This window comes from Pieris napi, chromosome 13 (assembly GCF_905475465.1).
Source record: "Pieris napi chromosome 13, ilPieNapi1.2, whole genome shotgun sequence".
Taxonomy (NCBI): Eukaryota; Metazoa; Arthropoda; class Insecta; order Lepidoptera; family Pieridae; genus Pieris; species Pieris napi.
Genome location: NC_062246.1, coordinates 504,475 through 532,469, shown reverse-complemented (window position 1 = coordinate 532,469; position 27,995 = coordinate 504,475). Strand labels below are relative to the sequence as shown.

Sequence of the window (27,995 nt, the reverse complement as noted above, 5' to 3'; positions counted from 1 at the left end):
TGTATCTTCTATAAGGTACGTAAATAAAGTCTAATTATTGTATCTATTTGATGGTATTATACTTATTTGATATTATTCTGTGCTTGATATAAACTCATTAGTTTGTTTCTAATACTGTACGACTGACATAACTAATACAGACTTCACAATCCAATTCACCAGTCAGTTTTTTATATACGTTCACTCGTGTCGCACGTATATTCCGCGTTATAATAAATAAATCTAAAATTAAATTTAAACTGAGTGAGTGTTTTCAAATTCAAATGGTATTCTATTTGACAGTTATTTTTTTTATTCGTTAGCAATAGTCTCTGGTCAAGCGTGAGGTTGCGTAACGGTTTGGTAACTTTTTTCGGTATGTCATAGAACCCGTTTTTTCATTCAGGTCATTTATTGTCTTGCGTCAATTTGTTGCTGGTAAGAATTAAATTATATGGCAATATGGTCAATAGTCCTTGAAAGATGTAATTTTTATTATTATTTAATATTTAAAAATTATTTTATCTATAAAACATTAAGCTGGATAATTATTTTAATTATTCGTAAAAATACCTTAAACAAATATCGCAGTAAACAATCGTATCGAACCTTCGAGAGCGTAAACTTTGTAACTTTCATATAATTTAGAAAATTTATTTCTTTTATCTTAAATAAATTTTAAATTAAATTTTAGGTTTGTTTTAGTTCAGGTTTAAATAACTTTACCTGAATAGTGGTTTTATGATATCAATTGTGTAAACAAGCTTTTTTATCAATATTTGAATGTTAGTTACTAAAAAAGGGGTTCTTATTAATTATTTTTATATAAGACTTGTTGGCTCAATTAACAAGATACCAGGAGTTAATAAGTACTCAAGAGTTATAACCTTGGCTTACAAATTTCGATACTATTATATAAACACTTTGCGTAACATGTTCATAATCTTGTCCTGAGAAAGGCTTTTGACGGAAATAAATACACGTATAAAGCAACGGCAATCGTGCCTCAATAAAGTTGAGACGATAAATTGGAATTTCATAAACAACGACACAAATAAATCTAAAATTATTTTCATTTAACAAAAATTTCTGTACAGGTATCAAAAAGCTTTTATCATTGAAACGTCACGGCCATTTTTTTGTTGAATTTTTTATTTATTTATTTATATCATCACGCCTTATATCCCAAAGGTGACGGCAGAGACCACAGATCTCTCCCTCTTCAACCACTTTAATGACATTCACCATGCAGACTTTTATGGTTCTTTTAACTTGTCCCTTCTCTAGTACCTCCTGGATTTGGACCATCCACGGTTGCTTTGTATATATATATATATATACATATATCGAAAATTTGTTGTGCTATTCTAGATTTTTCTACAGCCTTCACAGTGATATTAATTTTGTACCACTTGAATATTTAAAGAATGTCGCTGCAAGGTTGTTACAATCACTTTATATATCTCGATATTATAATATCCTGGTGCAGTAAGGTTAATTTGCGAAGACGTATTATAAGAAAAGATTGACCTTCCCAAGATGAGACAGTAGTGCATTTCTCTTCTGATATTTTTATAACTGGTAAATGACATGCTTAAATTTATTAAACAAAAAACATCGCGCATTTTAAGTAAGCACAATTGGTCTGTGATATAAGAATTTAACACAATTTTCTATTTTGATTTAGCTAAAAAAAAATATCATATTGCCAAGTTTCTTAATATGCATTTAGCCAATACTTCTCTGATATTATCTCTTATCTAAATCGAATTTATAGACTCTATGGTCAATAATTTGGTGTCGCAAAATATTAGTAATCATTTTCATCAGAATATTGCACAGTCTGCGCAAAGTTTTGCAATCCAGACTTAGGGTTTCGATTTCGCAGCGAAATATAGAACGCTATTTAACAAAAGCCTTATTTAAAATCCGGTTTTATAAGTGAACAACACATTATAGGTAAAGTTCATAATCGTAACTATCTCTTTATACCTTCAAGTCTTAATTGGTAACAAATAACTCTAAACACCTTGATTTATTCATTGTTAGATTCAAAAACGATACGGGAAGAGGATTCACGAGTCAGAAACATTATAGATGTCCAAATATCCAATCTGGTTTTAGTATGTTCTAGTGAAACACAGTTTATCCTTAACAAAATAGATTTAAATTCTATTTTGTATGTAAATTATAGGTAACTGTTACTTAAAATCACGACCTAATAGATATCGTATGATTGAAAAATCGGCATTTGAATGGAATAACGAATAGCAATGTTTTGGTTTAGCATTCGGCCTGCGCCTGCACCGCTATAGTTTTGCGTAACTAGTGAAAGTAAGCGTTTTCGTTACTATTTCAAGATTTATATAGTTTAATCAATTGTTTGCTAAGCAATTAGATACCGTTTGGCTTCTCCGTTTTACAAGAAAATGTTATTTTATTAGAAAACTTGTTTTAACTGGGAAAACATCTTATTTTAAGATGCTTTAGTTAGCTTGCATTACTTGGTACATATTTTTATACCTAATTCATACAAAGGTAAATCTAAAAATTTACTAGACTTTTAAGTTCAATTTATGATTGTATAAAGATAGTGAAAATTTCTTTAAATTGTATTTGCAAATCTCTCTCCAAAGTCCAAACATAACATCTTAATTATTTTTATTCAATGATAATGATATTTCACTATTTTTTAAATTAAAACAATGAATAAGCGAAAGTGTATAAGGTCTAGTGATCGCAACGTATGTCATGTGGATTATGTAAAGTGATAAATTCATTATTTAACCATTTTCAACCATTGTTGAAGAAAGTATATTTCGGTACTTAGGTATTCATTGTAAATTGTTTAAAATAATAATATAGTCTTTATATTCTGAAACTCTGTGATCTGTGATCTTTAATATATTTTCACTATAGTATACCTTGGAGTCCGGTGTGCCTCTTGGCACTCTCCTCTAATCCTTTCCACTGTTCTCTATCCTTTGCGACTCATCTCCAGTTGTAGCCTGCTATTAATTTGAGTTCGTCCTCCCATGTTTTGCGTTGTCGGCTTCTTCTTCGTATTCCGTCCGTCAATATTTTGCTCCATTTTTCATGGGAGCTCAGTAGCATGTGATCCGTCCATCTCCATTTCATTTGGTCTACCTTAGAATGTTCTAGTTCTATGCTTGTCTGATTTCCTTCTTTCCACGGCTCTATGGCAGTGTGTTAGCATATCCCTGTGCTGGTAAGAGAGTGTCCAAGTTTCGCCACCATATGTAAGGCAGGGTAGAATACAGGTGTTAAAGACTTTGTAAATCGTTTAATAGACGTCAATATATTGTCGGAATTGGCAACGTGATTTATCCCGAGATAATTAGTTTGCTATTACATGGACTATACGCAAAAATTCAATTAAAACAACCTGTACCTTGGACTAGCTCGTTCAATACACAAACAAACAGTATTGTACATCACCAACTGCACTCCAAAAGCAGTTGAAAACATTTATGCACTGTTTTGTCATGCTTCAGTCGAAATCATTTTCTCTTCAAAATAATAACATATACTAATGCATTTTAGAAGATATTAGAACGAGTAGCCCCCGTTATCTTACATTTAACACGCAATCTGATTCCAATTAAGGTAAAGAAAATTGGTATAAAACAATAGGTCAACCAACTTTGTTTTCATCTATGCCTATTTACAACTACACTTTTACAACGTTATACAATAACGAATAAGCGCCATATATCTGTCACTCGTAAATTAAAATTGTTTGCGTGTATGCTAGTTAGTAATTAGGTTATATTGTTAAATTAAGGAAACGAAAGGAAGGAAATTGAGGAGGAAACGTTTCGCACGACAATGTACGATATTACGCTGTTTCAATGACATAGTAAGACAATATAAATATGTGGAGCTTAACGTGAAGTAATTAGACAATTTAGATATAGTAAACGACTGAAATGTAACTTTTCTTAATTAATAAAAGCATCCGTTTAATTAATGTGATATTAAAGCGCTACAACCTTTCTAGGCCGCAGATGCATCTATTTCTTGATCATTATTTTAAAGACAAGGTTTTATTGCATACAGACATGATTCGAACACGGACCTCAGGGTCGAGAATCCTGCATACCAACACCACTAGGCCAACACTGCTCCTTCACAAAATATGAAATGATGATAATATTTTTTTTATTTGAAACTTCATGTTTTTACCCCAATCTTTGAATCGAAATCTCAAAAATATCAGAAATGAAATCTATGGAAATTATTCCACCTGTGTAAAAATCTTGTCAATCTCCAGAATCATTGCTATTATATTACTAATCAAATATGATATTCATCCAAATTCGAAAAATCGAAACCTACCTTGTATATTGATTTGATATTAATATTTGATATTAAAGTGTACCGAGAGTTTTTTACGCCGGCTTTTTCTCTCGGCCTTCACTCTCTATCTTCTTTGCCAATTAGTAGGGATGTCAACCTATACAAATTTAATGACGTGGAATGAGTAACATTACAATTTTTTTATATCAAAAGCCTTGGAAACGTTAAAATTATTATGAACCATGTCTCTTTAGTTTTAAAGTTTCAATTCACTTGCATAGATGCAGCGCACTGATTGACTCTTCCATTTAAAATAGGATTTTAAGTCCCAAAGAAAGTTTTGATTCCTACACAACGTTTCAAGGTATAGTCTGAACGCTATAGTTTTCGTCAAATCGAATACTGTCTCTTATACAATTTAGCGAGCGTTGCTTCAATATAAAATTGTCTATTAAAAGTGTTTTATCACGCTTATGCTTGTGTCACGAAAGTTGTCTTTTGTTTCTCAAACATTCAAAAGTTTTTGGAGACTTTTAATGTATGTTAAGCAAGATAGATACACTTATATCAAGTAAAGTAACTTCGTACAGAGTTGTATATACGAAGTTATTTTACACTTAATATTGTGTGCCAAACAAAGCCAGTTTAATACCTCTTTAAACTGGCTTTAATGGGGAAACCTCTTTAAACTGGCTTTAATGTAGAACCCATAGCAGCAACCCATTCTCAACTAGTTTTGAAGACGCGGCTTATATACCGCAAATAACATATATTCTGGTTTATGTAAATGCGAGCGTTGGTTTCTCAACTGCGCAATGCTGCATTGTCAGCACGCAACGCTTGGGGCGGCCATGGCTTCGAATCTAGTCGGACAAGTTTCATAAATGTCAAAATTTCAATGACAATATGGATAGAATACTGACGACTCATTAATGTCAAAATTTGAATATTAATACAGAGCTTTGTGGAAAATAACTACAGCTATGTATGTTGATTAAATTTTTACATGCAAATGGATGAATAAATTAATAATAATATAGCAAATGTATCGTCGTTACACCGAAACATTGAATATATTGTCGTTAGTCATAATTAATAAGTATTTAACATATATATGTCATTATGGAGCGTACACGAACAGAGACAATAGATTGTCGCATAGACTCTAGATAATACATAGGCTGGGTTTTTAAATTGCATATTTTATCTACTTAAATACAGCTATTATTTTAATAAATCACTGGTGTCTGAATATCACGTACATTATATTATTTGAATTAATAAACTTAAATTATATCTAAAACCGATGCCACCCTACATCCCCTCTCGCCATTCCATTGCTCAGTTCGAACTCCGTTCCCCTCAGTTCACTATTTGAAAGTGCAGTGGTGTAGTGTAGTGTGTGGAATTTATCTCACTTAGGTACTAATTTAAATCTTCTATTACCTGTGTTACTCATAAATCACCTTAACTTTATCTATTTTTACTTATGTTTTGACAGACTTAGGTTTACATTTTTGGTTTACAATCTTTAAATTTTGAAGCAACATTTTTTTTTAATTTTCTTTGTATTAAAGATTTTTTTTTAAAGAATGCAAATATAAAAGGTTAATGTTGAATTACAGTGAGTGAGACAGCAATAGCGTGCTGTTGCAATTTAGTAATTATCAAGTGAAACAACGAATTACTTTAGTTCTTCAAGGTTTAGTGAAAATAGTTTTAATTAAATTCACGTTATGCAATGTAATCTTTGCTACTCATTTAGTCTTTTGAAATAAGCCTTCGTATAGAACACGATTTAGAAAACATCACATTTAATCCAATAACCAGCTGGAAAATTTATTTTAATTAGTAAATTGGCGCATAATCAGAATCACATCTAACAATCATACTTATCCGGAGCTGGATATATTCGGTAGTGGACTGATATTTTTAAAAAGCATTGTTAAGTACCTATATCATACCTAATCCGCTTTTTGCTAGTAATTTATTTAATATATATATATATTATATATATATAATCTATTTTTATTTTTTTGTAAGATTATGTTTACCATAATTGTCATATATTTTAGAAAAGATAGCTTGTAATATAGCATTATGTATAATGTGGTAAACTTTAGTAAATAAATAAATAACAACAAAAACACCTTATATTTGAGTGATTTTTTAGATATCCTTTTTGGTAACTAAAAGTCACACAAAATATTTCTAAATGTTACACCGACACGTTATGCAAAATATTATTGAATAGCTCATAAATTATACGTATCTCAAGTTATGTCATACATAAAATGGCGGATATTTAGTTTTGACCTCGCTATTTCACTTTTATTTTCATGTATACGTTTAATCATTTACAAAGTTCCTTAAGATCTAGTTACCCGGGACGGGTGGGAGACGCCAAGCCTTTTAAGTAAATAAAGTCCCTTTTTAGAAAAGGGGAGATTTTGACACTCCCCTGATGCCTAGCTTCTCGGCCACAGACCTAATCGCGGGCCTGATAGGCTAGAGTCCTATAAAAAAAAACATGTCTAACAGATAGTATGTATGATTGTAAAGCAATTGTTGTTTCAATTTACCTTTATTACGTATATATAATATGTAGCATATTCGTTTATTAATAAAAAAAGAAACATTTTATCTTAAAATAATATTCATTATTAAAACCAGATTAATCTCGTAAAAAACTTACCGTTCCACTGCCCTATTAAAAAAACAATAACACGATAAACCAATCTAACGAGAAATTAATGGCCCCTGGTTGTAATTAATATTTAAATAGACCAAAACTTAAAGTTCACTTCATTTTGTTTAATGTTTCCAGTATTAGCAATTAGGAAGTCTATATGTTAGGAAACCAAACCGGTTGCTTATGCAATTTTTTGCAATTGACATTTAATATATCTTGTAATTATCTTTTGTCGTTTTACTAAGCTTCATCTAGAGACAGACATTCCAGTAAAATTGTTAAAACTATCTTTATTCGATTTAACTATTTTGTATGTACCAAAAATTTCACACAGTCAAAAACGTAAATCTATTAAACTGTTTATATCTATTAAATGAATAAAAAGTGTTCTTATCACGATGCTTAGATTAAGAATATTTTACAATAACAAAGTGGAACACTAGATCGAAATGTATGAGTCAAACAATACATTGAGAATTCTCAATTTTCAATCGATGGTATATTAAAGCAGCATTCATGTCCAGTATAAAATTACAAGTAAAATCTTTATCATTGTATAAGAATGCATTACCTAAAAACCCTTCCTTTAAATGACATTCACTTAAACCGTTACGCAACCTAAATTGTTTTTTAAATTCTTTTTCAGTCATTTCTTAAATGCACATTGAAAACCAAACAGCTTCTCAAACTGTATTAAAGTTCTTTAAAGACTTTTTCTTTCTCTATTTCAAATTTGCGATTTACGCCATTGTTATTTATTTGATATTTTATTATTTTGATTATTATTTGGATTAGTGTATTTATAGATATGTGAAGTGAAGTTAAAAGTGTTATAAAACATTTGGACTTTGTGTTTTACTACGAGAGGAACAATTGGTAAGTTATTTTTACAGATTCGGGATACTTCCATTGTACGATTCTATATAAAATTTATTTAGACAGATTATAAAATTCACATTTTGATCGTCTTCTATAGAAGGGTATGAATAAAAGTCTTGAAAAATTAAGTCAATTTATTTAAAATTTTCAAACAAAGTATTACAACAGAACACATATACTAGATTCTTGATATTAAAAAAAAAATAGCCTTTATTCGAGTACACTAAACTACAGTAAGTCCATGTCTTTTAAGTTTTACACTAGTACTCGACCTCCGATGAGGTGAAGGCCTCCTGCAGATTCTTCCACTTATCCCTATTTGTTGCGCCAATTTTCCAGTTTTTTCCCGCTATCCCTTTTATGTCATCTTCCCAAGTTTTCGGTGGGCATCCTCTCTTTCTTCTTCCCACTGGGCCCTTCCAAGGAAGGGTCTTTTTGACCCATCTGCCATCACAAATGCGGCCAATGTGACCGGCCCATTTCCATTTTAGCCTTTTTGTATATGTTTAGATTCTTGATGTTATAAAACTGTATTCTTCAGAAACTATGACTGTAGCAATATAAAATACATACAATTTTAATAAAAATGCACAATTTTTTAGTACAAAAAAGTAAACAACAACATGTCAATTACCACCAATTAAAACATTCGTGAAGTATCCAATCCTATGTATACAAGGCTATAAAAAATTGTCTTACAATAAAATGTAAAAGTTAAAACGGTAGTGACATAACGAATCAAAGATGATACAATCGATTTGACACAGTATCATCACGAGATGATTACTTGTTTCGTATTGCAGCATTTAAGAACAATTATCATAAAACTTTATCATTACTTAAAGTATATTTTGATATTAATCCGCTGTTTGATTGACTTTGGAAAGGGAGAATCGAGATATACAAACTGGATTATAATTTACATTTTACAGAATTTCTTTAATATCACCGAACTTTTTTAAATGTCTACACAGGTTTGGTAACATACGTAAAAATTATCTTCCAAATTCCAAATTTCATAATAAAATTAAAATAAATTCCAAATTCAAAATATTATAAATAAGACATTTATATTCGTTGATATAAGAATAATTAGTATTAAGTTCACTCCGCACAGTCATATCTTAAGTCTTAATTTTCAACTTCATCCATACAAAAGAGTTCAACGCGCGGGACGCTAGTATAAAAAGAAAACGATACTTCGTATATGGTTATTTTTGTTCACTATTAAGTATAAATATGAAGAAATAATCACATATATGTTTTTATAATTTTTCGCATTTATCTTGTAATTTTCTTATTCTTAATTACAAGACAGCTGTGAATTTTTGTTATAATTTCCATGGAATACACAAAGTCAAGAATCTAAATTAGCTAGCTAAACAAACGTTTTGATTATACGATTCCATATTTAAATATATTAGGTCATGGTAACCGGATTTAGAATTTAAGGAAAAATAGTATTTCTAAATCCGGTTGCCATGACCTAATATATTTTTCGTAAAAAATAAGGTCGTTAATCTTTCGCGGAGTTTTTTTGTAATGATTTATAGCATATATTTTAATAAAGTGTTAATTAACAAATAATACATACTTTGATATATTTTTAAATAACAAATTAATTTTCATTTAAATATCAGATGTCAAGGTTATTATTGACTTATCATGTTATTGCTGTTATAAAAATTAATTTTGTAAAGTGAAATTAATTTTGAATAGTTTTTATTAGCGATTGATAAAAATATTAATTATACCCGAGAATTAAAGCCACTCTGGTGAATTTTATTCATCCAAATATAATAATGAATTGAACATACTTTGTTGTACATGTGTTAAAATCAATATTAATTAAAATTAACTGACATATAAAGGAAACCTAATTTGTTTGAAAAATTACATCTACTATATAAAAATAAGTCGGGTTTTCCTTCCTGACGCTATAACTGCAGAACGCACGAACCGATTTCCACGGTTTTGCATTCGTTGGAAAGGTCTCGGGCTCCGCGAGGTTTATAGGAATTCAGGAAAATTTCAACAGAAAAGCGGGATCACCAAACGAAATGTTACATAAAACGAAGCCATCTGGTGGCGAAACGGAGTTCGCCGAGTTTGCTAGTCATCTATATATTTTAACATTAATTTAATCCAAAAGTGATTTCCATATAAACTGCTTTACTGATTTTATATATTGAGAAGAAATCTTAACCTCTGATCTAGAGATAATTTATAGATAAAACTGATCCATGATTCCATGACGTCAAGCACACTCTAAACTTATGGCGATAGAGCTAGCTGTGAACTTGTTTGTCTATTGAATATAATATTATATTTTTGTTCTTTATTATGCAATCCATTTATATGCATTTAATTAGTTATTAGACCAATTCAAATACAAAAAAGATGCATTTTGGTACGGCTACACTTTTCAGAGTTTCGACTAAATAAATTTAACTTTTATCAGCTTAATTTGAGATTAGAACAACCGGATACTTAATTGTTATATTATTAACCGGATACTGAATAATTATTTGCATATTTAGATAGATAGATTAGATCTTACAGATTTCATTTGTAATAAAGAAACAATGATCACAAACAGTTTATGCTTTAACGAAATCTATCGGCCATATACTCCTTTAAGAATAAGTCTAGCTATTCAATTCAACGCTGCTAGTATCTTCGGAACCTTGCCAAAAAGGAGTCCCTCCTTTTAATAATATATTTTAGTTATTATATTTTTAGGTTAGTTATTGTTTTTGTTATATTAATTTATGTTAGATGTAGGATTACGAAATATATTACGTACGTAGTAGATATTCAAGGCCAGAAAAAAAATATATCCTCCTTTAAATAAGGCAAGGTGTTATCCACTATTCTATTTATATTTTATTTAAACAAATAGGTGATCAGCCTTTTGTGCTTGATCCATGTTGTAAGATTTTGAGTCTCAAACAGGGTTTCCACACAATGTTTGCTTTCACCGTTAGAGCAAACGTTGATTGCGCACACAGAAGAAAGAAACATGCATTGGTACACATCCAAGATTCAAATTTACGACCTTAAAGTTAATCACACAAATAAGATACTTACTAGTACAAAACAGCTATTGCTATTTGTATAAGATTGTTATAATGTAATACATATATTATTTTTTATAAACAACAGATTATAGTATGTCGCAACTCTATTTCATCGAAACTAAAATTAATAAAATGTAAGAATTATTAAAAAAATAAAAACAAAGCCAAGGTAACAAACATTTAATTAGATAAATTAATCATTATCTTTTTTGTGACCATTTTTTGTTCAATTATTTAATTAAAACTAATATAACCAACACAATTATTACACAATAAAGCACACACAAAACTGCGTGTCATTCATCTTGTTTGTTAGTTATTAAGGCAAAAAACGTTTTCAATGACTTACAATTAATTAAAATTTCGATACTACTGCTTGATAATGTATTAAAACTTTTATGTTAAATACAAATTTTAATAGCTAATACATGCTGCAGTTACTTAATAAGCATTTATAACACGGTTACAATAAAAACGATTTCTAAGTCCACTCGTGAGTGCCTTTTGACCCGCACAATGGTATTACCTAACATTGTGTAAGCTATTGTATAATTCAATTATACGTTATATCTTAACAACCTTATTTTGTCGAATTGTGTTCAAAAAGTAGTATCGTAAATATTGTTCTCTTATTAATATACCTTTATATATAACCCAGTTTTTACTGACTATAAAATAGTAAGTGTATGTTTTCTTATAAGTGTAATTCTCGTGCATTACTTGAATATGTTTTCCTTTTGCTCTGATCTACAAAAACTTACACCCTAATAGCAGGACGCGAGCCAACACACCACACGAAAGGAGCATACGCTCCGAACGGGCCTTAACGCCACAATTCGTGTGTAACAAGAACCAGATCCGAAACAAGGATTATTGATAAAATAAACATTGTTATTTTGACAGACTGTTTCTAACAAGACATTTGCATATATTAGATATTAGTGTTACTTAAAACCACAAAATATTACACAACATATTTTCATGAACAATTGCCTCACTAAGTAGGTAACTATGTCAAGTTGCCAACGGCTTATAAATTACGTGCCAAATGACATTTTATTTTATTTGTACTGAAAATTACTAAATCTGTATATATATATGTTTGTGAATCTTGGTTTGTTCAATTTATTAGTTTAATTTCTTACTAAACAGTGGTTTCGTTTTAGAAAAGACGTATTTATCATACGACTATGATATATACTTGTTCTTTTAATAAATATTTCTCAGGGATGATTAATAATCAATATGACATTCGTGTACACAAATAGGATCTTTAATTTTCTTAACTAACTTAACCGCAAAGGAAAATAATTGAGGTACACAAATAGGATCTTTAATTTTCTTAACTAACTTAACCGCAAAGGAAAATAATTGAGGTACATATATGGTTATCCATAAGCCATTACCCTATTTCTAGAATTAAACTACTAAACTTATTGTAATTAAATACGCGAAGTCACGAGTATCAGTTAGTATAAAACTAGTTTTTCATCCGGTTTTCTCGGTAACTCGTTTGCTTGTATTCATTAATTTAACAAACAAATTACTTAAATAACGTATTTACTATAAACATAAATGCATTATATTTTGGTTATAATTCAGCTTGAGCATATTGGAATAGAGAATAATGTTAAAATTTTCAACTAAATCCATATTATAAGCATAACTTTCATTTAAACTTCTTTTCTCGATAATATAATAAAAGAGCTTCTGTTAGATACTCTCACACCAACGAGGACTTATTCTTTTTTTTATGCAATCTTGTGCCGTCCAGTTTTTTATAAGTTGGAATTTTAGTTTCAATAAAAGCATCCATAAAAAGTGAGCCTTGACCGATTGAATAAGTAAATGTAGTCAAATATAATGTGTTTATATTTAAAAATAAATACCTAACAAAATAAAAGAACAAAGACTTTAACCAATAGTTAATTATAAATTCTTAAAACGCAATGTTGGCTTTTACTTGCCTATTAGTATGCGTCAAATGTCTGCAGTCTCCTGTGCCTAACCACAGTGAAATGACCACTATTTTAATAAATACAACCGACTATAAACTTTATTTTCATGAAATTCTTTGTATTCAAATTTATTTTTTATGCTTACAAAATGAATTAACCATTTATGTTAATACATAATTATAAAATAACAAATATAGGAACAACATCTATTTTAAGTAATACAAATTGTACACTCTTATTTTTTGACATTTAATTTTCAATTTGACTAACTCTTATTACTTCTATTTCGTGATAATTTTAAACTGACAACTATCCTCACTTCTGATATTTTCTATTTAAATCTAAAAACAGTATATATAGCATTTTCTTCTTGCCGCACACCACTACTATGTGGAACCAACGCCCACTAAAGTTATTCGGAACCAATTCGGCTTAGGGTCCTTCAAGAAAAGAACGTACCAATTTTCAAAAGGCCGGCAACGAACTCGCGAGTCCTCCATCAGATGAGCTTCCTGCTCTGTTCTATAAATTCATATTTTATAGTTTCACATAGTTAAAGGTTACAACAGGCCTTATCATTTTTACGCCTCTTTCTTCTAGATAAGTCATTCCTTCAAATCAAAACTCTTTTACCAGGAATCAAATCCAACTGGTTTAACGCAATGCTCTCATCCCATGCGATAAAAATACCCATTTATCAACAATATTATTACAAATACTACCACACAGTTAATTAAAAAGTATTAGAATAGTGCGACCTTTTCCATAGGTCCTCAGAGTGAACGTACAGATAGTGTCAAACATATTTTGTAATACATCGGCCTCGATTCAAGAATAAATATATTGAAGGCTTTTGCAACCTCCATTAGTTGATGTTTACTTTCCTCGCTTAGCTAAGTTATAATTCAAATAAACCTAAGGCTCCCAAGGCTTAATTGTTAAACTTAAATACTTTTACTACAGTAAACTTTCCGATAGGCATCGTCGAATCGAGTATCTTGAGTAACATGAATCTGTCAAGTATTAAGCGCCTGCGTGAAATATCTATTCAAAACAATACATAAGTTATGTTTTTCTTTATATATGTATACAATTATTTCTCATACAATTTCTTGTACAAATGGTATTTGAAAGCAGTCGTCATGTATATTGCTTCCGTTATTTTAGTTCCAAATACGACCACGAAGCGGTCATAAAATATTCCATACAAAAATGTATTATTACTTTTATGCTAACAATTCGTTTTTGTGCCTTGTGCATACATACAACAAACTCCCGAGCGAAATTAGAGAATGATTACTAAATAAATTCAAAGCTCTCTTTAATCGTAAATTAATCAATAAAGCTTTTAATAAATTTGACTAATATTTAAATGATCCTAATCCTTGGAATTTATTTTCTCCAACTCAAACAGTAGTATATGGGTAGTAAGTGTAAATTTAGAATTAATTTAACTTCTTATCTGACCTATATGAATAAAGTTTGATTTTATTATTAAGTATATAACTGCCTCTGTGGCTAAGAAAACACCATCTCGGATGCAAATCAGTAGTTATTTCGGATTTGTAAGCAGCCTACTTAGTACTTATATATATAAAAAATACCAATGTTAGATTACACTTCTTCATAGTTGACATAGGGTGCTACATTGCACGATTTGGTTCGTTTCTTATAAAAACAGCAATGGGGTGGAACTCCTTGGCCCCTTCTATCTTACCCAAACAGTCAATATCGGTTCATTTAATCTGCGGTAAAAAAGATATCTCCTGGACATGCGTGCCCTCCAATAGGCCATATCTTACTTAACATCGGGTTGTGGCCAAGCGTCTGTCCAGTTCTGTATAAAAAAATACAGGCGTCTGCTTAGACGAACAATAGTGTCTGCCATATGCCCCAACAGAGGGTTACGATTGAACAATTACAGAACGTAAAAAGCTTCGGGCATGAGCCCTAAATGCATAAAATGTCACATCCACCTCAGATCTTCAAGAGCCACTTACCAAACCTTGTATGCAATTGACCTCTATGCCCATACAAACAGTAGGCCAGTAGGTAACCAACTCTCCATAAAGGCATCTTATGTGCCCTCTGCCTTTTGTGCATAAATACCGATGGCACATCACATTTAATAAAAACAAATTATAAATTGGCTTGTGCTTTAGGTGACGTTGCAATAAGCTATTTTTAGAAATTTGGTTTAAGCATTTGACTGTATCTTAAAATACATCCAATAGAAGCTATTTCTGTTATATTTCCGTGCTCAAATGTGTTTTTTTTATAAATTACGAGGTATACAACTTTGGTTGATACCAACTGTTGAAAAATAAGTTACATTTTAAGGCTTGCATAGACTAAAATTATAATAGCTAGATCCGTGATAGGTACCACAGATACCAATCATATTAAAAAATTTAAAAAATCTTTTAAAACCTCATTTAGTTTAGTTCAACATACATTCAAATATTTTGCCCAACCAAAGTTCTTTTGCAAGTGCATTAGCATAACAAGTGGGGTGCAGTTAGTATCGTCGGCACGTCTGTCTGTGTCTCACGTTGCATAACTGTACTGCTGCGTGATTTGAACTATAACTACCCGACAAAATTGAGTTCTGAGACTGAATATCATATAAGTAATTAAAAATTCGATTGTTTATCAATCTTGACACGTGAGAGCGTGTTCAGCTCTGTTAAAAAAGGAAATGGCAACGCTACTTTGCGCCCCTTCACAACTGGTAACTATATTCATATATTAATTATATTTAACAACCAAGGAAATATATCAAACTAATAGAAGTCCAGTACAAACAGAGCTCGTCGGTGAAGTGAATCATTTCGATGAAGTCGAGAACGATCCGTCAATATCTTGATATTTATTTAACTTTTTATGGATAGGATAGCCATCACAGTAGCAACAATTGAAATTTATCCTAGTTCTAAATGCAAACTATGAAAAAACTCAACGGTACAATGTTAACTTTGTGTTTCAAACATATTTCATTCAGCAATTTCTTGGAATACTTATTATACTTTGATTTAGGCATATTTTCTCACGACACTGGCATGAGGGTGCCCCGGGATGGGATAGATGTGTTGCACGAAAACAGATTGCAGCTGGAAAAATCTGCCACAGAAGTATTAAATATGTCAGTGGAGTTTGATTGGTTTCGGGCTTTTCTTCTGTCTTCTCTACAAAATCTCTAGTGTCAGTTTGAGCTCATAGCTATGTTTAATGACCAAACATCATTAGGAAACAAATTTAAAAGTTCGCTAAAGTTATCGCCGTACTCTTTGGTATCGTATATAAGGATTAAGAAACATAACAAAGGCCTTTACTGGTTAAGCTCGGATGTTCATATAAGAGATAGTATATGGTTAAATTAAACCCAACTGAAGGGTACGGGTATAAAAATATCAGTATTTCTGAATAAAGGCAGGCATGATGCCTTTATAGTATAAGATCCCGCTATACAACGACCTTCACCGAGATGCTTATTTAATTAAACTTATTTTATATTTAATTTAATATGTCAATAAATATAATCCATATGGGTTGCCTAGCAAATTTCAGTCCAGAGTATGTTTAATTAATATTTAAAAAAAAATTTTTTTTATAATTTGCATGTAGTAAATTTTTTGAACTTTTTTCAATCAATATTTTTAATCAGGGTAGTATTATATATGTATCACTAAAACCTTCTTTTATACTAAAGATGTATATATACTTTAGTGTCACATAAAAAATAAACACATAAATAATTAATTGATTAAAAACACCCTAACTTTTGCATATTCTATGGGCTTCATACTTTCGATTGGTATAGAATTTATCTAATAATCATATCGGTGAAATGTTTAAAAAAAATTTTTTTTTTTTAATTAATTAAAAATACTCTGGACTGAAATTTGCTAGGCAACCCATATGGATTATATTTATTGACATATTAAATTATATATAAAATAAGTTTCATTAAATAAGCATCTCGGTGAAGGTCGTTGTATAGCAGGATCTTAGACCATTATGGAGGCAAGGAAGTTATTTGATGTCTCTAAGTGCTGATGGCACCCGGCATCAAGTAATTTCTATGGCTGAGCTGAAAGTGATTCCTCTTCCTTCTTCAGCTACTATTGAGCTCCGTAATCAGACTCTCTCCAGAGTAAGAAGCGTCCCAAAAGAGTGATAAAAAGGCTAATAGTTTAATTTTCAAAATCTCTTATTTATAATTTATGTTTTCAGATGCTTGTTTTCTTTGATTTAACCTGATTTTAAACTCCTTTTTTGTTTTGTTTAAATTTCAGTAATAGCTGTATAATTGTGATTTTTGTACTGAACATGCTGGGTGTCCAATGTAATGATACTATATGTAATTTTTTACACCACCAATTGGTTATATTTTGACATATCATAGAACTTTATCCTTTATATAAAGGATAAAATATATTTCTTTCAAACTCTTCATAATATCTGTACCATTCATTCTCTTAAGTACATTTAAACTTAAGACTTAAGTTAATGAAATATAAATCAAACATAGCATTTGACTGCTTTTATTGATATTATGTGAAATTTCTTAAATTTAGCACGCGTCACGCTATAAATAATAATTACTAACTAATGAGTTTTAATGATGCGTACTTGCGGATGTTACACAATATTATCATTAAAATGGCATTAGACAAGTCCTAATATTGTTTTTCTGTTGTCATACAATATTGAACATAGTTAGTAATGATATTGCACATATAGTTGTTTAATGATTTCGTGATATAAAATTTCTGTAAATTAGAAGTTTTGATTCCCAGCTTATGGTTGATAGACCTGATATAAACGTTTATTTCACCTACTATATTTATTTAGTTAATGCTTTATTTTATTAAGAGCAGTGTTGGCCTAGTGGCTTCAGCGTGCGACTCTAATCCCTAAGGTGTAAATTTGATCCCCGGGTGTACACCTTTTTTCCTTCTATGTGCGAACGGTGAAGGAAAACATCTTCATGAAACCGGCTTGTCTTAGACCCAAAGTCGATGGCGTGTGTCAGGCACAGGAGGCTGATCAGCTACCTGCCTATTAGATTGACAAATGTTCATGAAACAGATGACAACCGAGAGAACTAAAAAAAGGTTGTAGTGCCACTGATTTATTTATTGAAGGCAACCCTGGTCGTGGATAAAACTGTGTCAAAACTATTATCGTTATGTGATGTCAAGCCTTCTTAGATAAACAGAACCTTGGAGAAGGTTATTTGCCATTTTTTTGTGTTACTTCTTCACAAACGACGGTCGCTAAGCTACTGTAGCTAATTTGCCAATTAAACGTATCTATGTACATTGTACAACCTTCAAACAAGTATACAAGATTTTCTTTATTTATCGGCGTTATGCATTTAAATGAATATTAACCGATTATAAAAAATGAGAGTACCTATCTCACGCATTCGTCTCGCTCCGGTGAACACTTTCACTATTGTTTCTTGTATTTCTAATGCTATATTATCCTGTGATATCTTTAACCGAAACGTTAAAAGAGGATTATGTTATTCGTTTAACAACCTGCATAGTTTTCCATTCCAAGTTCATTAATAATTAATATAACTAAAGATTATTATATTTCACCACCACAACCCCTCCCCTATATGTAGAATAGGTATAAAAATAGTTCTAGCCCTTCGGAAAGAAAACCAATGTTCAACAGGTCTAAAAGGATCTTTCTAAAATGTATTAATAAAAACTTCTTGAATTAGATTCAAGGTAGCCTTTCCTGGCGTTACAATTAATACATGATTATTTAATTTGCCTTATGCGTTAGATCAACGCTAAAGAATTTATAAGATTTTCCTTTAATACTTATAAGTAAAGGAAATATGCCCGGTCGATCACCTTGTGCCGTCCTTGCATTGCAACTTTTACTCGTATTGTTCTATCCGCCATTTTGGATTCCCATTACGAATATGCTTACTTGTAGGTTATTACTTATGTTAGTTCTGAAGTTCGAGAGTTAAGAACCTCTCGTTCTTCGGTTCGAATGATAAAAATATTATACTAAAAGCATATATTTATACTATATAATAATTACGAATGCAAGGACTGAGAGAAATAAATTAACTCAATTGTCTCAATATGAAACGTTTTATGAGAAATTAACAAAATTCAGGAGCTGTTCCGACAAGAAGATATTATATGTTTTTGCAAATATTTCAAATTTTAAAGATTTTCATTTAAATTTATTTAGTGAATGTTATTTTAGTCAGTAAATGTTTGCTATAATAAAAATTTGCTACATGTATAATAATTCAGCTGAATCAAGTTTTTATCCATATGCATTTAATGGCAAGTTGCAGCGCCGACCTTTTAAAATCATTAATCTCCGACGCCGAGGGTTATAATACCCATTCTTCAAAACAAAAGATAATCGTGGTCCTAAAATAGCTGATCCTCTCAGTCACGATGTTTCAACTCAAGGATAGCCTAGAAACATTTCACGATATGGCTCTCATAAAATTATAATTTTACGAGATTTCATCAAGAGTATAATTAAAAAATGGTAATAAACATTTATTTTTATACTTGCTATTACAATTTAGACAAATTAATAGTTCAAAAGGTAAAATTATATATAATAGTAAGATTACTTTTCTGTGCCGAAACTCAACGAAAAATATTCCATAGACCATCCAGTTTTATAAGTAGCTTTGAGCAGTGTACTCTAGTACTAGTGTTAGTTTAGGTAAAAATATTAAGTTATCTCCTATGATCTATGTCAAATTGATCATAGATAATCGTGTGTTTCATCTTCTGCACTATAATTTCGATTCGATCGATCGATTTCTCTTGAGAGAACTTTACTTGACTTCTCCATGCCTGTTTTTTTCTTATATTTTATAGAAATTTATTGGTACAGAAATCTAAATACAAAGGAAATAACATATACCTACTGGAAATGCTAATCATTTTAACGAGAACAAATATAAAGTACATAATTGACGATACAGATTTAAACAAATATTGACTTACTTAACTTATATTATTTTAGATGTTTGAAGTGTATATTATTTCTACATCGTTTTTATAATTTAGTTATTTAAATACATATAAGTATATATAAACTACTTTTCATAGCGCTAAAGCAATAAATAACAAGACAAGGTAAACGTCTCAAAGTTCTTTGCAAACCGAATACATTTAAATTGTTCAAGAATGCAAAATGCCAAGCTCATATGTGTGCGTTGCACTTTTACGTATATATTTGATGTCGCGAATAAAGAATCTTCGCTAAACTCTTTCTCTTCAATTGGCAGCTCATGTCTGAGCGCAGCAAGAAAGCATCTGGAGAGGACTATCTGTTTCCACTTTCCACCGGTTTCTGTACAGCGCCTCTCTTATAAGAGCGTAGTTTTGAGAAAGATAAGTCTTTCACTTGATCAATCTGGTTGGTGGACCGCTTAAGGCTGAGATAAAAAGCATACCTTTTGTGACCTGTCCGCTCTGTTACCGCATCTTGGCAAGGCACTGAGTAAGAACTCCGCCGTCCGGTAGACACCGGCTATTATTTTTTCTGCTGTATATGTACACATCTCTTTCAAGCCAGTGATGGCTCATGACAAAGTTAAGAGATTTAAGTTAAAAATATCTCGCTAATTAAAATGTTATTTGTTTCAGGTACAATCATGAAACGATCCCGCCACAGGTGGCTGGCATTCTCTATATTTTGTAAGTATTGAAGTTACAACTTATGGAAGTTATAACAATTTTCTTTTATATAGTAAAATTTCATTCTACTACAACTATTCTTTAAAAAGAATCGAAAAAATGATTCGTTATATTACAGAACAATAAGATACGGTATAGATTTTTCATTTATATTTTTTTAAGTTTAATTGCGTTGCTACCACTTTTTATATAAAATTATGTAATGTTCAGAATATATATAAGAGTAATCTTATTTATATTATGAACATAAAACTGTCCTTCAACCGGATGTTAAAAAGCTGGGGCTGAAGAATAGGCAGAAAAAAAAACGGCTGAAATATAAGTGTTTCCTCCAACTTTGATTTGTTTCCTTTGGAGTAGAGTACTCTAGTACTCTTGGGCCGTGGGGTTCACTACTAGGTTTCTCGCTCAATGAATATGTATCTCAATACAGCGAAGAAATGCTGCCAGCGTAAAAGGGACCAAACTTTTTTATGTAGGTGAAGAAAATTGTAAATACTTTATATTTTATTGTTCTATTTTGGTTTTAATAAACTTTATGAAATTTAATAATAAATAACTTAATAAACTAATGGCCTTAACCTTAAAACCGCCAACTCATCTTTTTCACTGGATTTACCAATGTGACGTTAAAACTTTACTCGGAACTCAACCAAATGTACAACCTTGAATTATGTAAATTTTGATTCTTTGACATTTTTACTTAGGAATTTTCCTAAAATCCAATGCTTCTCTGTAGGTTAATAAGAATGACATTTCAACATATCTTAAGTAATACTTCTACTCTCATTTAATAAGCTGTATATTTGAACTTTACGAAAGTAGCAAGTTAAATCGCCTTATAAAGACCAACCATATTTGTATTATTGGTTTTTTTAAAAAAAAACAGAAAAGTTCAGTTAGGCAACAAAATAACGAGAAAAATAGATTGAGATTTAGTTTCTTAAATTATATAATGTTAGGCTTCTTATACGAGTACTGTTATATTTATTTATATGCTTCGTATTCATACAGCTAACATAAATTGTATATAACAAACAACACTCAAACTAAAGCCAAAGATGGCATACATAATATATACAAAAAGTTTTAAAGATTTTCGAAATAAAAAATCAATAAAAATTATTAAATATTAACTAAGTAATACCTAATTCGGGTGTGTTGTGTGATGATGTTTAAGTCTCGGTATGTAGGGAGCGAGTAAATGTGGGATGTGCGCATGATGCAAGTGATTTGCGCTATGGATTACTCCTTTTAAGCATACTCCGCGATAGCTTAAAGAAGTCGAGGCTTAAATAGTGGTCGTTGTATGTGGCGTTGTTTTTCAAATACTAACACCCACCCATTATAATATTGATCAATTAAATTAACACAGTATGCAACGGAACTACCTTTTATTAAAGGTTAAAGAAAGGAATGAATTTTATTCCAGGTGTAGCAGTTATAGCATTCTCGAGTCTTCCCAGTACAACAGCGAAACGAGCTACATCGCTCATCTTCGCAAAGACCACAACCACCACTACTGCTGCACCAGAGGAAGAACCGTCAGGCCCCGATGATGAAGCACAGGTAATGTCTTGCATTTTTATGTCTCTCAAATTAATTGCTATGTACATACTTATCTATTATTTTATTGCAAAATATTTGTTTATTATTTGAAAGTCACAATTCTAACAGATGGCGCTGTGTTGAAAGTACCAACGTTTCACATAAGCTACAATTTAATGGCATAACCACCAAAAAAGCATAGTCCCCATGGGTCCCCATGACTGGTGTTCTCCTACCGTTTCCTTGAATTAGTTTGCTACTATGTAATATAACAAAAACCTTAGCCACAGCAACGCTTGGCCCGTCTGCTAGTTAATAATATAGAATTCTTTATGTGCAATGAGTAGGGTTTTCGCAAGTCAGGTTTCCCAGGCAAGTCGTGATAAATTACTTCTATATGTAATATATCTATATGTGATATAATCATTTTATATATATTGGCCCTGGTAGTAATTGTAAATTTACGATTAATTTAACTTGACGATTCAAAAGTGTACTTGGTTACCCACTTGAATAAAGATATTTTGAGTTTGAGTTTGAGTTATATATCTGTGGCCATAAGTCGGAATATGATAAATGCAATTTCGTTACTTGACAGGACAAGCAATTAAATTATTAAAAAATCTTGAAGGCATTATTAAAATATGAAACACTCGATATATGAATGAATGTATATTATCAATTAATATCTTTTAAATAAAACGATTGCAGCCATCTACGTTGACAAAGTTGCATTCTTAAATCCCCCTTGAAATGTGTGTTCTTGACTTATTCTATCGTATATGTTACTTGAAACCGTGGGAATCCCACCTCAGTTATCAGTAAAATGATTGAATAGAACGATTATCAACTAAGATTGTTTATCATATGAACGTAAAATTTTCTCGAACGAAAAGAAGAAAACCCTTCTATTCTGGTCAATGTCACATTATAACGGAAGTAAAAAGTGGATCGCCTCAACAAGTAGTGTCGTTTCCTGTTACACTTGCCTCATTTCCTATCATAACTATACATTGATTTAAAGTTATTGGACTACCCGCTGATTTAAATTGCAGCTAAAATAGCTTGAAGAAATTCCTAAAAAATTTCCCTCAGTTACAAAGCTGTGTAATGTAGTAATGTATATATATATAGAATCCGTATAGTAAAACTATATTTATGATTATGTTCCGATGCGTAAACTGTAATGAAAACCTTCCCTTACCAAGGAAAACTAAATGAGAGATATTGCGTCTTTTATAACATATAATAAAGATTTGATACTAGTTTAATATATTGCTTATGGGAGCAGTGTTGGCTTCAGCGTGCGACTCTCATCCTTGAGATCGTAGGTTCGATCCACGGCACCAGTGGACTTTCTGTCTATGTGCGCTTTTAACATTCGCTCTAACGGTGAAGGAAAACATCGTGATCAAACCGGCTAGCCTTAGGCCCAAAAATTCGAAGGCGTGTGTCAGGAGGCTGATCACCCACTTGTCTATTAGATTTACAAATGATCATGAAACAGATACAGAAATCTGGCTGAATCTTTGAGTAATAGCCTTATTAACGGTCACCAGCAATTATCATCGAATACTTTTTAATAAAAATATTTTCCATTCCATCCAGATGGAAACCACAGCAGAGGGAGCTGAGACAAACACAACGTCAAAGTATTCTGGAATACCTCAACTTGACTACATCTATGACCCCAATTTACCAAGAGAGCTGAATGGGTACAATTTATCCGAATACCCATTCTATGCAACAGTTCCACCTCCAGAGACAATGGACTTCAAATGTGAAGGTCTACATGACGGCTTCTACGCTGCAATACCTCATAAGTGTCAGGTATTTATAACCTATCACTAAACTATTGATAATTTTAGTGTAACTCTGAACCATAGTCACTAACTAAAGGAATAATTCATTATAAGCTTACTATTTTAACAGCCGTTTTATAGTAGTTTGAGCACTGTAGTACTAACTTAATGGTTTTAATAACTTTTATACATATAATAGTACTCAAAATTTGTCTTGTTTTTGTAAGACCATTTTGAGATCATTGTAATAGTTTAGGCAAACCAGGAATTTGAAGTCCCAATTTGGCAGGAGACATGTCTGCAGGTGTTTAGTAAATAATTTTCCTTTACAAGTAGATTAACAGCAGCAGTCAACCTTTACGATGGTCTTTTTACCGTATATGTCGTATTTACGCACATAGAAAATCTGTAAGACAGGGTTCGAATACACGACATCAGGGTCGATAACCTTTCGCTCAACTATTACGTCAATAGTATTTCCAATTCGACTCCCCATCACCTTTGCCCCGTAATATAAACAAAAATAACATTCCTGTCTAGAGAGACTTATTTCTCTCTAAATATCATACACAGTAATTAAACTATAATTACTTATTATTCAAGGTGTACCATCATTGTCTCTTCGGTACGCGGTATGACTTCCTATGCGCCAACTACACAGCATTTGATCAAAAAACGTTCATTTGTCAATTCGTGTCAGAAGTAGACTGCAAAAATTCAGCCAACTATTTCCATAGGTAAGCGAACTTGTCATCATTTAATTGATTCAAACATATTTTATTTATTAGACTAAGAAGTGACTATCCAAAAACTGTGTCTTGTTATATTAAGAAATATGAAGAAGTGAATTTTTATTAATATTACAGAAATGAAGCGCTCTACAAAGCTACCACCAGCGCCACGCCGCCACCTCCTCCAAGTACTACAACTACCACAACAACCACTAGGCCACCCAGACCTCCACGGAGAAGGCCACACCACCGATATGACTACTACGATGATGATGACTATTATTACTCGAGGGATAGAGATGAATATGATGATGAAGAAAGGTAAGTCGACTGCTTTATAATTTCAGTTAAAACTAATCATAACTTATTTCTACATATTATACATATGTGAATGTCTTGTTTCTTAATTTTACAGAGGTGGCAGAAGAACTAGGCCACGTGGAAGACCAGGAAAAAGACGGCCTCAAGACGACTATGATGACCGGTAGGTTGTCTGATACAAAAACACATTGCTTACAATAAATTCATAAATTATTTTAAGGAAAATGCGTTTAATATTATTTTATTATCCATTACAGGTATGACACGCGTTCAAAATCACGAGATGTTGACGAAGATGATTACGATGACAGAAGACCCTATGAAAGACCCAGAAGCAAAAGACCAGATTATAGAAGACCATATGATGAAGATGAAAGAAGACCTTATAAAGGCGGAAGACGTCAACAAAAGCCCAAGGAAGAAATAGACGATAGATATAGAGATGAGGATGATGAAAGGCCAAGAGCTAGCAGACCGAAAACACCAAGAGATGAATTTCGTTCTCGGGATGAAGCACTAGATGACAAAAAAGATAGAGATAGAGATGATGATACTTTAAGAGATGAAGTACAGCCAAGAGATGAGTTAAGAACTAGAGATGAGAAACGGCCGAGAGACGACATACGACCCAGAGATGAAATAAAACCAAGGGATGAAACTAGGTCCAGAAGCGAAAGCCGACTGAGAGATGACATTAAACCCAGAGATGAAATTAGGCCACGTGCTGAAGGTAAACTAAAAGACGATGTCAAACCAAGAGACGAATTTCGGACAAGAGATAAAGACGAGAGACGGCCTTTGGATGATAACCGTTATAATAGGCCAAGAGAAAAAACAAATGAAGGTCGTCGAATATATGATAGACCGTATAGAGGCAGAGATGAGCGACCCCACCCAAAACAAGACAGAAATAATGACGATGAAAGACGTGAAGAAAAAAGACAGGCACCCACGGCGCCTGATACACCCCTAGTCAAACCGAACGGTCAAGGAATTTTTAGTAAACCTAGAATGCCTCCGAAAATTAAACGGCCAGTGCCACTAAGTGAAAAAGATAAGTATGAATATGTACCAGTGTCTACAGCAAAAGCGTCATCGAAGCCCGAAGAAGAGTATTATGATGATTATGAGGATGAAGATGAGACTAAAGCACTTCCATCAGCGAAAACGAGCACGATACAACAACGTCCAAAACCAGAGCCACTTGAAAGAGAAAAGTTCAAACCAAGACCTGCACCAACAAAAAAACCTAAACGCCCAATAGATTATGAAGATGAAGAATATGATTACGAACCACCAACAAAAGCAGTCAAATACACATACAATCAGAAGAGAAATGATCGACCTATCGATGGATCAAAAACAAAAGATTACGATTATGATTACGATGAAGATAAAGAAAGAACGAGCGATGGAAAGAACGAAGAAATAGTTAATAAGATGAGAGAAATAAGGCCTAACGTCAAAGTTGTTAAACGTCCTTTTTTACCGTCTAGGGGTGGAAGTCCCTACCTACCAAGAGGATTACAACCGGTAGGTGGAAAGAACTTAAACTCGCTACCAAGCACCACCCCTAAACCTACTTCTACTTCAACTACTACAACTACTACTACTACACCAACAACTACTACCACGACTACTACTACTCCTGCACCAACAACAACTATCCCCACAACAACAAAACAAACTACAACAACTTTAGCAACGGAAAAACCAAGCACAGATCCTAAAGCTGAAGAAGAATACGAATATTACGACGAAGAAGATATTGAATATGAAAACAACAACAAAAAGGAACCAATAACTACAACGACTGAACTTGAAACTGCACCACCCCCAACAACAACACAAGAAAACAAACCAAAAGAGTATCCGAAGCTTGCAGAAAAACAAGAAAACAAAGCTAAAGATTTAGCCTCAAAAGTATTGAGAACTTTCAATGATAACTACGAGGCAATGAGAGAACAATTAGAATCAACATTAAAACCCGCCGCTTATTTGAAACCATATTTATCACAAGAGAAACCAAAATTAGAACCAAAACCAGAAATATCCAAACCTTACACGGCAACTGGAAAGCCTTTACGAATCCCTGAAGTTTCCATTAAGCAGAATCTAGCTGATTCTTTAGAAAGTGAATATGATGAGAGGTTTAACGAAGCCACACCAAATTTGGCCAACATCAGAGGGTCAACTGGTTTTATTGTTCCTACAAACAGAGATTACACATTCACTAGGTTTAGAAATAACATACAGCCCGAACCACAATTTGCAGCATCAGAACTATCACAGTATCAAATATATAAACGTCCTCAAATATCTGGTGTCAGCTTAAGAACGCCGACGTCATACTACTTAAAGCCTCAACTGAGTTATGAACGATTGGCGCGACCAGCCAGACAACTTGTATATAGACCATTAGGAGATTTCTTTTAAAATTTCAGTGGTAACCTTTGAAAGATACTGTATAGAAAGATGTACTAAGATTATCATGGTTAAGCGCGAAACGGTATTTACAAAATTTACTTGAAAATGATGTTTTTATCCCGTTGCCTAGTCAGGCGATAGATAAGGTTGTTCTAGGAATCTAAATACTCATCTCATACATTACTTTTATCAGTTAAATCTTTGGTATTAAGTATATTAAGTTATAAGCAAAAAATCACTGCCAATCACAGTAATTATAAATTAATAATAAATGAAGATAGTCTTTATGAACCCACACTTTTTCCAGATGTCAATACATGCTATACCAGCGCGATCTCTGTTATATTTACTGTTGACCTCATATATTCTAGTTACCTAAACTATTTTTCAAAGGTTACCCGAACAATTGTAAAGTCTTATCGATTTATGTAAAATAATTTCTAAAATAGCAAGACTTTTGCAATTATATATAAGCACTGATATTGGTAATACGAATTTGTAATTATTGTATTTTTAAGGTTTTGTAAAAATAATGATAAAATCTTGAAAAATGTC

At 31.8% G+C, this 27,995-nt stretch overlaps 1 protein-coding gene across 9 annotated transcripts; it reads left to right on the top strand.

Annotated features, from left to right (window-relative positions):
• The first annotated feature begins 158 nt into the window (after positions 1-158).
• On the top strand, positions 159-27,995 carry LOC125055181 (uncharacterized protein DDB_G0284459-like). Of its 9 annotated transcripts, none has more exons than XM_047657483.1 (9): positions 159-243; positions 7,638-7,867; positions 20,561-20,611; positions 22,044-22,180; positions 23,768-23,989; positions 24,565-24,698; positions 24,828-25,013; positions 25,108-25,176; positions 25,271-27,995. In XM_047657483.1, the coding sequence occupies exons 3-9, from the start codon at positions 20,569-20,571 to the stop codon at positions 27,447-27,449; spliced, it is 2,970 nt and encodes a 989-aa protein (XP_047513439.1). In that variant the 5' UTR covers positions 159-243; positions 7,638-7,867; positions 20,561-20,568; the 3' UTR covers positions 27,450-27,995. The 9 variants fall into 9 exon arrangements, with proteins under 9 accessions (XP_047513439.1, XP_047513437.1, XP_047513442.1 ...); XM_047657481.1 differs by having other exon boundaries at positions 186-266; XM_047657486.1 differs by having other exon boundaries at positions 217-243; positions 7,787-7,867.

What these genes read in the sequence shown, in the direction of transcription:
- LOC125055181 (XM_047657483.1), top strand. Translation starts at nt 20,569, where the DNA reads ATGAAACGATCCCGCCACAGGTGGCTGGCATTCTCTATATTTT. An exon ending in CAATACCTCATAAGTGTCAG is followed by an intron (nt 23,990 to 24,564) that starts GTATTTATAACC and finishes TTATTATTCAAG; the next exon opens with GTGTACCATCATTGTCTCTT. An exon ending in GAATATGATGATGAAGAAAG is followed by an intron (nt 25,014 to 25,107) that starts GTAAGTCGACTG and finishes TTAATTTTACAG; the next exon opens with AGGTGGCAGAAGAACTAGGC.